We start from the raw sequence: 13,512 nt of genomic DNA on the forward strand, positions 1-13,512 counted from the left end.
TCGTATCAAAACATCAAATGTTCTGCCAGAGGAGATTATGGAAGAAAAGTCTATGCTAGGAAACCAGGTTTGTCAGTGAAGATTTTATTTACAGGAGTTTTGCAATAGGGATCTTTAATCTCCATAACAATTGAGCTGTTCTAAGGCTTTGAAAGCAATTGTTCAGTAATAAGAAAGCTCATGTAGGGCTAAGGCTTTGCGAGTAAAATGTGAAAATATAATACAAATATACACTGAGGTGGCTCTGAAAAGTTGAGAACCCCCCTGCCTCTGTACATCTTCCCCCTAAAAGTCAGGCTGCAGTGCTCTGAGGGTCAGAGGGAAGTAAGGGAAGAGAGCCGTAATTACAGTTCCTCAACATTATTTAAATCACCCATGTTAAATTTTCAGGAGCACTAAAGTAACTGAATCACAGAGGGCCTGCATTTCTGTTCCATGATGTGAGGAAAAACAATTCAAATGAGCAAAACCAACTCCGTTTGGAGAACTATAACTGACAAAAAACCACAATGGGTCGTTTTTTCACCAGAGCCTTTTTTTTTTCTTTCCGTATCAGCATCTATTGTTTGCCCCTCTCTTGGTACAAACTTTTGGTAAACTTTGATATTACTTCACGGCCACAGTCAAAGTTTCGTTTTTAAATATCCAAATGTGAAAGGCTATCTTCGGGTGATTTGTAAATGTGGGATTATGAGATGCAAAGTAAATCGCTAGCCTTTCGCAATGGGTTTCTGGTCAACAGTGCCTTGCAATAAAGCCATTTTTAACAAGGCAGCTTGTTCAAAACAAGAGTGATATGCCGAGCTCCGGGCGGTCACATTCTTGAGTCTGTCCCAACTGGCTGGCTGTGGTCTCCCGTGTCATCTTCTGTCCCTGTGCTTACTCCCGGCCACGATGTCATGGCTTTTGGGGGCCAGGGCAAGAGGCACCCAGCCCTCCTGTCTCCTACTTTTCATCGCTCTCATGGTACAAGGAAGGACCCCCTTTCTCTACCACTGTTGGGCTCTCTGGTTCCATCAGCATAGGTGTGCTAGAAAATGTTAAGAAATATCTGATCTCATGTAGAAAAAAAAAAATCATACATTCTTGTGGCTGGGAAATAAAAGTACCATGATACTAGTTCTAGCAAATGATGGTTCGAAGTGAGAGTAGCCAGAAGACGTGATTGAGGCTTTCAGGCATAAGTCACTGAGTTCACATCTACCTACCCATCATATCTATTCTGGGGGAGTGGACAAGGGAAAGTTATCTCTGGACTCACCTGATGCCCTGTATCCTTTCTACCTTGGTGTAATGGGTAGAATGGTGGCCCTGCAAAGGTATGTCCATGTTTTGACCCATGAAACTGTGAACGTGACCTTATTTGGAAAGGGGGTCTCTGCAGATGTAACTAAGTGAAGGATCTTGGGATGAGGTCATCCTGGGTTAGCCTGAGGGGGGAGCTATGCCAATCACAAGTGTCTTTAGAGACAGAGGGGGAGGTGACACAGAGGAGGAGGCCATGTGATGACAGCGGCAGAGACTGGAGTGATGCAGCCACAAGCCAAGGGATCCTAGGAGCCACCAAAGGTTGGAAGAGGCGAGAAAGGATCCTTCCCTGAGATCTTCAAAGGGAGTATGGCACCTTGATTCTGGATCCTGGCCTCCAGAACTGTAAGAGAATCAATTTCTATTGTTTTAAGCCACCAAGTTCATGGTAATTTGTTACAGCAGCCACAGGAAGCTTAATACACTTGGCTAGGTGCTGCTGATCATCACTGCCCACAGTTACTAGGTGTTGCCCATGGGCTGGCTCTCACGCCCACTGCCTCACCTTTCACAGTGGTTCTAGGATCTCCAAGTATACTTATTACTCCCATTTTGCAGACAGGGAAACTGAGGCTTTAAGAGGTTAAGCAGCTTGCCAAAACTCCTACATTAATACGTGGCAGAGGCCAGTTTGGGGCCAAGGTGGTCTGCCTGTTGAGCCCTCATTCTTAGCCACCAGGCTCTGCTGTCTAACTTGGCCATGAGATTTTTCAGCTTAACCTTCCTGCTGTTGTACCATCAATATCAAATAAGTGCTCCAACTACAGCTTTGTTAAAAACTTACTCTTCTGAACAAAACTTTTGTGTATTTGTGTGTGTATGTATAGTGTGTGCTGGTCCGTAGATCACAAGAATGAGGGAACATTTCAGAACATATCAAATCCACGGAAGGAATATTTTATCATTAAAATCAAGCCCTAAAATGAACCCTTCATTCCTCTAATTAGGAAAAATGACCACAGGCATTAACAACATGCTCCGGAAAGCATGGTCTGATCACCCTGAACGACATCCATGAAAACACTTGGTCTGAAAATGTGGTCCCGCTAAAACGTGGTTTATGATTACTAGGGCACTGACAGCTCGCCAGGTTGGCGGCTCCTTTGAAGGGCTAGTTTATTAAGTACTTAGCTGAGAGGTGCTTGTAAATACATCACAGGCATTTGGAGCAGCGCTGTTCAAGGGAGTTCTGTGTCAGTGACCGTGCAGTCCATGAATAGAGTGCGGAGGAAACGTAAGGCTAGCCGCCACTCTGAGCACCGCTCTCTAAGTTACTCCAGGCAGCAGATGGAAAGCAAGGGCAGCTGACACGCTGCAGCCACAGAAGCCACGACAAAGGCCACAGGCAGACCAGGAAGCCAAGGCCTAAGGGCCTTTTTTAAAGGAAAAAACAAAGACTTCGCTTTCTCCCTATCCTTCATCCCCATTTTTTAAATGTCTACGATGAAATTGATTAGCTGAACTTTTCAAGCTTTCCTTAAACTTCGTTCATGTTGCATCAGCCAAGAAGAAGGAAAACAGTACCAGTATTCCTCTAGTTCTCTCAATTCATCTAGTTCTAGTAACCTGTAACCTCTCTGCCTGCAGGTGAGAAGAGGGGTGGGGATGGGGTTGCATCGCCCACCAACCTGCTTACACTCCACGTGAACGCTCTTCATTCTGCGTCCATTCCACTGTTTTTCTGTTCTTTCCTCCCTCCCTTCCTTCTTACATTTATTTATTTCTATTTATTCATGGGAACACCTGATTCAGGCTTGTTTTCCATGTAAGATTCTGCTGTTGTAGACCTTGAAAGGCTCTCAGACTCTACTACACCTAGATAAGAGTTATTTTTAGATCACTCCCTTTTCATGTTCAGAGCATGTCTTATAAGTTGATTTCTGGCACTCTGAATATTTTGTGTCACCATGACCATTTGTAGATTTACATAGAAGAATGTCCGGTGTTTGACTGATGGTAGCCGCTACCTCCAAGGTATTCCAACAGCCCCCTCCGTGCCCCCCCCACCCCCGCTACTTTGTTTTTGAACTTCTAGAATTGCTAGAAGAGAGAGGAAGGAGAGAGACAGAGAAAGAGGAAAGGGAAGGGAAGAGATGTTGTGCATTTTGATATTTTACCCCTGAGGCTGGAAAGGGGATTTATCTCTCCTACAGAAACGTGAAAAGGCTGTTTTTTTTTTTTATCTTTTGTCAATCCAGCTGATAAAGATTGACATAAGTAACCCGGTATAGCCAAGAAAGAAAGTCGATTCAGTATCTCAAAAAGTGACACAGACAACAGCACCGGAAAATGGTGTTTCCAAAGTAGCTTTAACTTGTAGGGTAAATCACTAGCAAAACAAAATCATTTGGAATAGTAAAAATCAGGAGGTGATTTAAGAGGTCAAGACCCCTCTGGCCATAGGGATGTCTTAGAGCAAGGCACCCACCCTCCTGAAAGCTGATGAGATGTTGCCAGGGTTTGGAGGTTAAGAAGGCCTTGGTCCTTGGATCCCACAAGAGAGACTCTTTCATGCATGAAGGCTAGGCAGTTGCCCCAATGAAGTAAACAGAGCAGCTGGGAAGTCCTCTCCCTGCCCATGCATGCTTCCTTCACTCATGCTTAGAGAGTCATTATTCTGAGTTCAGTTTTCTTTTCTCCACATCGTTAAAAACAAATGCACATGTCTCCAAAGGAGAGAATTTACTGAGGTGCCCACCACAGAGTCCGGCCCTGAAGTTAGTATTAGAAACACCTAATGATAATAGAACATAGTCATTACAGGACTGCCGAGTGAATGACCAGCCCAGTACTGCTGCCATCTCCCTCTTGATGACTGGCATTTTACTTGACACCAGTCAACCCTGTGTCTAATCGATCCTTGATCCAAGAGTGGGAGCCTGGGAGAAGCTGCCAGCCACCAGCACTGGCTTTGGAGCCAGAAAGGTCTGTGTTTGAGTCCAAGTCCTTCACTTCCCATCTTGGAGATGTGGGCAATTGTTAACCTTGGAGGTTCAGTTTCTCTGTCTACAAACCACACCACAGGATTACAGGTACAACACAATGTATATAAAAGGTCTGACTTGTGCCAAAATAGATCATAACTGGTCCAATTAAAGAGTTAAACCTTGTGTCTTGATGTTGACGGCAAAACACACAAGAACAAAACCTGGCCTCTTAGTTTCTATGGTTTTGACAGTTTTCTGCACCAGTAGATTTCACCCCGTCTCCATTTTCCCAGAAAGGAGGGAGTTATGTAGCTTCAGTGTGGTTCATCATTTTTGGTAAATCAGGAGTCAGATTCTTAAAATTACTTCCTCGGGTTGCCTGAAGCCACCTCTCAGGCAGATGTGTGGCTGAACTCGCAGCATCGCCCTGTTTGTCTAGACTCTGCCCTGGTCCATCTTTTAAAAGGACATGTATCAGTTTCCTTTCCTGGGACTGTAAAAGAATGCTAAAACTCGGCTGTAGGAGTTCATGACGATGTCCTGACTTGCTTAAACGTGTAGCCATGACAAAATGGCTTTCTATTCAATTTTAAGACCCGATGAAGTAGGAAGTTGAAATTAACCTCAGCCCTTTTATAGCTGAAACCTCAACAAATAAACAGTGGTTTGGTGGCATGGCAACCTGGCCCCCTTTTCCATCTGTACCCTGCTTCAGATCATTCGAGATGTCTATTTTGAGTGATTCTCAAGCACACCTGATTCTAGGTAAATAGTGGCATTATTCTACATCCATGATTTTGTACTGAAGGAGTTAAAGGGCCAGGCATGACCCTCCGATGAAGTCCTAGCAAGACAGGGTGTATCAGCCTATCAACTTATGATCTCTCCGAGTCCCTAACTGCTGACAACTCCGCCAGGCTGAAAACATCCACACGTCAGTACAGCACTGCTGTAAAACTGCTCTGACTACTTTGGGGATGTTTTTCTTCCAACTACTGCTGCCATTTCAAAGAGAGCCATAAACACATGCTGAATTTTTATATAAAGCATCTTCTTAAATATAATATAGAAGCTCTAGCGCTAAGCTGGGAAAATAACCATTTTCCTACCCATCAAGAACAAAATGAAGGTTCTGGCTGAAAGAGATTTTACTGTTATCCCTGTTAACTTTCTAATTTCAGGCAAAAAGAAATCCCAAGGGTCTACTCAAAACAGGATGAGGGTAAAAAAGCATTTTCTTATGGAAAAAAAGAAAGGAAAACAAGTTTTACATGAAAATCTCCCAGATACTTATTTTTTAAAGGTTGTTCCTACCATTTTACAAGTGACGTTCTGAACGGCAAATCATATTTTGGAAAGAAAGAACATCAGTGATATAGTTAACACATTCTCTCGAGTAGCAACTAAGCCTCCAGGGCACTCTAAAAGCAAGTTATTATTATTTAGATGTTGCAGGAGTAAAAAGTTTTTAAAAGGAACAAGAACGGGGGTTAAACCTGATACGCTGCTAAGCGTACAGTATTTCAAAGAGCTGAGGAATGCCCGTCCATGGCGATGCCTAGGCCTGAGAGCTACTGACTGCTGAGGACAAGAATTCAACACCCCGCCCCCTGCCCTGCTGTTTTCTTTTTGGTAAAGAGAGTCTATCTGACCAGGAGGGAAATCAGATCTTTTTCACTCTTCACCAAAACTGAAACCAAGCAGAATTTATGGTGACGATTTCCACTTGCCCCCGTGTGGCTGAATTTTCCATTGCCTTTCAAAAGGCTTAACAGTTTTGGTTCCAATAGCAACAGAAAAAGGCAAATCCCTTTATCAACCTAGTGGTAGAAATGGTCAGTTATGTCATAAGAGAATAAGAGAACAGAAGTCTCCCCTTGGATGTCACAAATGGAATCCTGAAGGTGACATAAATGAGTGTAAATGGCCCTAGACACAAGATCCAGTCATCTCCTGGAGAATTTTATTCTATTTAAAAGAAAAGTAGCATTTTTCCCTCAAGCCCATCTCTCCCACTTAATGTGCCATTTGATCTAAGTTCTCACACACCCTTGCATTTTGGAATTAAAAAAAAAAATCAATATGCATATTTTGAATAAGTATGCAATGATTAAGCACCAGGAAACCAATGGTTTCATGGGACCTCTTCTTAAATTCACCAAAGATGAAACGGGAGATGAGAGGCGGCCCCCCGAAATCAAGCTTAGGTTTCTGTTGTCCACAAAAGGGCTACTGTACAGATAGACCACGTAACAGCTGCCTGCATAGCATCTTACAGGAGGAGTTCTCGGGGGATTTTCCACGCAAATAAAACAACCTCCCCCAGAACGATGACTGTGAGAGTGACTGGCAGGGGCCATCCGGCTCTGAGGGCAAGAGTGGGCATGGCTTTTGCCAGCCCCACAGCGGTAACCACAAAAGAAAGCTAAAGGACTTAGGATGCTTGCACATCTCACAATACAACTCAAACAGAGAAAACGCCCGGGGAAAGCTAATTTCTGCTGTGCCAGGAGGGTAAGGAGCGCGTCCCCTCCTGGCCACCTGCCCTTTCCCCCAGATGTGTTGCTTATCTCTTCCTTTGAGTGAAACAAGCCTGCTCCTTTGAGAAAGGAATCTTACTGCGACCCTATCGTACACAGCTGTGTCCTGCACGGCACCGAGAAAACGACTGCATTTCGGAAATTTGAAATGGTATCACAGAGCAAATAATCATTGACGTCAGTGCTTCCTACAGTGTAAATGAACTCTGTGTATTATCTAATTTGGCACAGTGGGTTTTATGCAATTATTGTATTTTACAGTGTTTTTGCAATTGCCAGCTAACCCCACGGTGGGAGGAGGGATAACCCGCATTCTTTATTGATTGCAAATTTACAAATTGCAATGAATACCCTCGATGGGATGGCGTCCAGACACTTCTCCTATTTCTTTATATTTTCAAAAGAACGTGTATTAAATATAAACCCCACAGATAATCAGTAAGAACTTGAAACATCCTGACCTTCACCTGGTTTGATGTATATGTGTGTGTTTTCAAGACCAGGAAGGTAAGAAATTAGCCTAGCCAAAGCTAACACTTAAAAAATTCAAGATATGATCTGCAAATCTGTATTTCTATATATCTGTCCAGATCCTGTCTATACCCTCTGGAGCAGTGCCTTTCAATCTGGGTATCTTGTTACAATGTAGATCCGACTCAGTGGGTCTGGGGCGGGCTAGAGACTGTGCGGTTAACAAGCTCCCAGGCTGCTGGTCCAGGGACCACCCTCTCTGGAGTGTGGAGGAGTAGCCATGATTGGTCTGGGCGGGTTCCGCCCGAGGGCGAGGTGGGAAGCGGGCTCCATCCAGGTACTTACCCTGCATCTGACTCTGAGGCTGAGGGTTAAAGGCAGTGGAGTGGTTCAAGGAGGCCCGAGGGTTGGGTGTGGGGGCTGGGTGGTGTGGGCTGACCCTCATGGCCGTGCGCCGCAGCTGCTCCAGTTCACTGAGCCGCTCGGAAAAGGACAAGCTCCCGGGCTTGGTCTGATCATCTAGTTTCTGACGATGTCCTATTGCGGGGAGGGGGTGGGGAGGGGAGAGGGAGGCAAGAGATCAGAAAATGTACTGTGGATTTGCTAAAATTCGGGCTTTCCTCGTCTTTCCCCTCCCTCTCCCGTCACCCCCCACGTGCATCTGCTGGAGATTTGCACATTTGGCTGCTCCCGGTGGGGATTCGGGGCCGCTGTCCCCACAGCAGACTGGGGCCCCTTCTGTCACACTGGTCACTGGGTGCTCCCCCAGACTGGGTCCCGGCACCCACCCTACCCCTCTGCACCCATCTCCACTGGGCGCAACACGGTGGGCACACGGGGCTCAGTGGCAGTGGTGATGGCAGGAGGGAGAAGAGGGGCGTTCATTGTTGGCACTTGGCCAGGAAAGGAGCCCTGCCAGTGGCATCGCAACAGCTGCCCCAACTGCACACCCCACCTCTGGCAGGTTTCAGAGGCAGCAAAGTGTGAGCCCCGGAGCTCAGTGGCGTGCCCCTTCCAACAGGAAATGAGGTGTGGCTGCAAACCCACAGCCCCAGGAGGTCAGATTTCCTGTTAAGCGCAGGGCACTGGCGGCCCCGCGGCCGGTGGGCCCTCGGCCGCTCTCCTCTGCTAGCAAGCTCTGCACGAGCATCCTTTCTTCCCGAAGCCAACTTCCCCAGCCTCGGTCTCATCCAGTCCAAGATTCCCAGCAGGCCGGGCCCACTGGAGCCCAGACGGGGCTGCAGCAGATTGGCCGAGCTTCCCCAGGGGTCTCAGGCTCCAAGGCGGGCAGGGGGGCCCCTCAGCATCCGTATAGACAGTAAGTGTCCTCGCCTTGTTCCTCGTCAAAATCTCTGTCACCAGGATGCAGGGAGCAGAGGCTTTTCACTGGAGAAGGGCCAGGGGGACTGAGCCTTAATCCTTCATTGAAATGTCTTTAAACTAGAGACTCAGGCCCGTCAAGCAGAGCTGAGGCTCCCATGTACTGATACAGCCATGGGGTGGGGTGGGGGGCGGGGGGGCAGTGGGGGCGGGGATGGTGGTGGGCTCGGCTGATTCATTCCTCTTTCAAAGAAGCTGCCCTCCTGCTCCTCCTCACCCCGGTGGTTCGAAAAAAGAGTCATCGACCAGTTTCACAAACCACCCCCCGGATTGTCGAGTGGCCTCAAAACAAGAGTGGAGAAGCAGGCTTTTTGGTGCCACCCTCGAGTGTCCATTCACACGCCCAACCCAATCCTCAGTGAGAACGAGGACGCCTCGATTCCGTGCCCCCTAGCCCACGGAGGGAGTGGGCGGAGGGAGAAGTACATTTTAGCCCAGCTCCCAATGGCTACAATTATAAAATTCAATTTTATAACTTGTATGATGGTTCCAAATCTCCGTGGTTTGCCGTTTCTTCCTGCTGCCAGGCCCCTTGGCACAGCTGACACCGTCTCAAATTCCAGACCAGAAAAAGGACCCGCTATACTGCAGTGATTTTATCATGAACAAGACCTGTTTCGCTCTGAGATGAGGAAAAATACTTAAGCATAATATTTGTGTAGTTCAAATGCTCGCTCTTTTCATGTGTCACCAAGGCAAATCTGGACTCTGATTCAGCCCTGCAGCCCACAACACTCGGCCCGAACACAGCCGCCTGAGTCACGCGGGCCCAGCACACATGTGACAGGCCTCTTACCGGCTGAGTATTTTAAGCACTGGCCTTGTGGGCGAAAGGCCATGGGGCCAGGTCCCGGAACAACCCCTGTCAGCCCTTTCCCTCAGAAGTATGAAAACATCTTTTTCTAGAACATTCTATTTCAGTCAATCATGGAGTCATTCGTGGTCTCTGGATGGAGCTTCCCTTGACTCCTCCCTCCTCTTATCTATGTGACACATCCTTGGCTTCCTGATGGTCAGACTGAAAAATCTGAAGTTTTCTTGCAGAAGAGCAAACGACTGCAACTCAAAAGCCATCCCGAGCATAATAATTCGGCCCTTTAAATGCCCAACATGGGACTTCCCTGGTGGGCCAGAGGTTAAGACTCTGCGCTTCCAATGCAGGGGTTTGATCCCTGGTCGGGGAACTAAGATCTCGCATGCCACAAAGCCAAAAATAAATAAATAAATAAATAAATGAATAAATAAATAAATGAATAAATAAATAAATAAATGAATAAATAAATAAATAAATAAATAAATGCCTACCACAACCTAATGCCTGGTATTAGGAGTCAAGGGGAGTAGATGGCAGGACAAATGATTCTGGAAAGTTCTACCACCTCAGAAAGAATGCCAGTTGGCAAAGTTATGGTGCAGAGGCTTCTAGCAGGTTCTGTACCCATTTCAAAACTTCACATTCCTTGGGCACCCAGTGGCATTTTTGAAGAACATCATGTCAAGGACAGTGGGTGATCCAGGGGAATGATATGTACCAGACCACTCTGAACACGTGGCATTCTGCATTTTGGAGCCTCCGCCAGCCTTTGAAGAGAGGCCTTCAATTGTGTCTGCCTCAGCCACCAAGCTTGGGGACCACGTGCCACCAAGAACCCAAACAGGAATAAGTCATGTCAGGTAAGCCACTACTGCAGGCAGGCACAACGTGAGATTCTTTTTTTATGAGACCCCTCTCATCGCACTATGCTTAAAAAGAAAAAGTTTCAACATGTGAGCCATTTCTCCACCAGCTGACACCTGCCAAAATCGTAGTCATTTACAGAGATTAACTGATGACTGTCTGCTTTAGCAGGAATGTTCAGGCATAGCTCTCAGAGAAAACAATTCTTCACTCTAAGCTATTTCCTAAGCCCTGAGAGTCGCAGGGCTGAGTTTAATGCCGGAGGAGGGGGTGATAGTTCATCCCACACCCTCCCCACGTGTGATGCTGGGCATAGGTAAGAGCATTACTGCCCTTCCAGGGAACCCTGAGCCCCTTGCTCACTGTTAGTATGAGAGAGCTGTAACACCAAGGCATGGGGGAAATAAGAAGCGTTATCATATTAAAGGTGTGGTTCTGATGCATTTATAAGCTAGATCAAAGGGAGACTTAATTCCTCTTTTCTGAAACCATCAGATTTCATGTGCCAAAGAGCAATATTTTGCGTGAAATATAGAAGCTTCCGATATAAACTTTCAAGCTGAGGAAAATGAATGCTTTATGTCTCCAGTTTCCTGTATCTGTGTGCAATTAAAATGTCAATTTGCTGCCTGAATTTTAAATACAGGGGTATGGAAAATGTCCACTATCAAATTCACTTTTCTTTTTTCTTACTGACTCCTCCTTCAGAGGGCAGCAGGGAATTCAACCCCGGATCAAACCTTCTGGTAGAATTAAACAATAAAGTCTAAAACACACGCATGTTGGGAGCCTGGCTTTTTGAACATGTTGGAAGTCAACTGTGTGTGTTTACATGGTGGTCCTGAAAATAGTGGCTACCTCAAGATTTCATGCTGGGACATCTTACTGAATCTTTAGCAGAGTTGAAAAAGATCCTAAATTATGTTTCTCTATTACTATTTTCACATTTTTGAAAAAGTACCTGATTAGAATTTTGTATATATGCAAAACTATACAAAGCCAAAAGAACAAACAAAAAGAATAAAAACAAATTAATTCCATCCGCTAAATTTTACTTCTTCATTCCAAAGACATATGTCCTGCCGTCTTCCAGAATGGGTGACCAACGGGCATCCCTAAATGTTAGGATATTTGTGATGGATAATGAGATCAGCTTTCAGTTTTCTGCTATAAAAACTAGGCTGAATAGGTATGCATATTTCACTGCCAAATGAAGTGCCTTTTTCAAGAAACCATTGTTAATCTGTGGCTGTAAGTAATATACAGCCACAGATACAACATAGATCATCCTCGAATTATAATGGGGTAATGTTCTGATAGATCTATCCTAAATTGAAACTATCATAGGCTGAAAATGCATTTAAAATACTTAACCCACCAGACATCTTAGCTTAGCCTAGCCTATCTTAAATGTTCTCAGCACATTTACATTAGCCTACAGTTGGGCAAAATCATCTAACACAAAGCCTATTTTATAATCAAGTGTTGACTATCTCAAGTCATTTATTGAATAATGAAAGTGAAAAACACAACTGTCATCTGAGTACAGAACGGTTGTGAGTATATCAGTTGTTGCTGATCCTTGAGATGGCACGGCTGATCACACAAGCATCACACCACACGTCACCAGCCCGGAAAAAGATCAAAGTTCACAATTTGAAGTACGGTTTCTACCAAATACGTATTGCTTTCACACCATCATAAAGTGGAAAAATTGTAAGTACAACCATCCTAAGTCAGGGACTGTCTGTACATAATCTCCTATGAAAGAAAACAGGTAAGGCTAAGTTGTCACCTTTTCTTGGCAAGTTCTGGTTGGAGAGAATCATTTCCTGATGATCAACATGTTAGTCCATGTTTCTGATATGAGTTTACTGGTTTTCTTGACAGATTCTCAGCAGACAAATTAGAAAAGGTGTACACTCAAAGCACTGTCATGATGAGCAGTTGAGAAAAATCGATGCAAAATAAGACCAAAAAGATATCTATCTATATATGTGTGTATATACATATCTATCTATCTATCTATCTATCTATCTATCTATCTATCTATCATCTATCTATCATCTATCTATCTATCTATCTATCTATCTATCTATCTATCTATCTATCATCTATCTATCTATCTCATTGTGATTCTTCTAAAAGGATATATGTTTTTCAAAAGATGTTTGCCAATCAGTCTGATACTAACGACATGTATCTGGATATAAAAACATTGATATCTCTTTCTTTAATTTGCTATTCTTTATGACTAGGGAAAAGAAACCAACGTGTGTTTCCTGGTTTAACACTCTGACTTCTGGGTTCTGGAGTCGTCAGTACCATTTAAAGCAATGGTACTGAACGCGGATGTGATCCTTCCTCAGAGCACCTTGCAGGTGAAATAAACCTTCCTAATTGCAAACCTATCCATCTGCTGGCTAACTAAATGTTCGTAAATACTGTCCCATATTATATATTGTGTATAGATTATATACACATAGATTTATACATATAGTTATAAACAGAGATTATATATAGATTTTATGTATATTATATACACAGTATATGATAGGATATAAAATATATACTGATACATGTTACTGTACTAGAATACATATTATCACACATGTTTACATATCATCCAACGTTACACACACATGGGTAGCCTAACGTCCCCCCCATCTCCTCCCATGTTGTTAAGCTTAGAGAACAGCACTGGAACAGGCTGGAATCCTTCCGAACTGGACAAGAGCTGGAGAAACTAGCCTCATCTTTTAACCTACATGTGGGAGCGAAGTTCAGAGACGTTATGTCATGCACCCAACCTCACACAGCCAACTGGAGAAAGAGGGCAGGTCTGAAAATACACCCACTCCCTCAACCTTCCCCCTCCCACCTCACGCTCCGTGTACCTAGAAATACCCATTTCCATGAACAGAGAGAAGAGGCACACAGCGTCCTGTGGTTGTGCAGCACAGGGACCCCGGGCACTTGCATGGTTCGCACTCTGCCTTTACAATCCCACTTCTGCTCCCGGCGCGTCCTTAGAACAGAAGAGAGCCAGAGCCGTGGGGTAACCCCTGGCGGAGAGCTGGGTCTCACACATCTGCAAGGGCATCAGAATCACCCGGACATCCTGGCAGGGAGGCATGGGGAGTTCAGAATAAGGTCCCCGTGATGCTGAGACTGCTGGTTCAGGCACCACCCTGGGAGCGTGGGTGTG

The 13,512-nt window shown here is 45.0% G+C and overlaps 1 protein-coding gene across 2 annotated transcripts in view; it reads right to left on the reverse strand.

The window, feature by feature from the left end:
- Positions 1–13,512, reverse strand: part of RUNX1 (RUNX family transcription factor 1) — a 242,881-nt gene that overhangs the window by 33,225 nt on the left and 196,144 nt on the right. For both annotated transcript variants that reach the window (XM_057696964.1, XM_057696965.1), the window contains one exon: positions 7,592–7,783. In XM_057696964.1, the coding sequence (XP_057552947.1) occupies positions 7,592–7,783 (192 nt within the window). The remainder of the gene's footprint in view (positions 1–7,591; positions 7,784–13,512) is intronic.

Source organism: Hippopotamus amphibius, chromosome 10 (genome assembly GCF_030028045.1).
Source record: "Hippopotamus amphibius kiboko isolate mHipAmp2 chromosome 10, mHipAmp2.hap2, whole genome shotgun sequence".
In the NCBI taxonomy this organism is placed as follows: Eukaryota; Metazoa; Chordata; class Mammalia; order Artiodactyla; family Hippopotamidae; genus Hippopotamus; species Hippopotamus amphibius.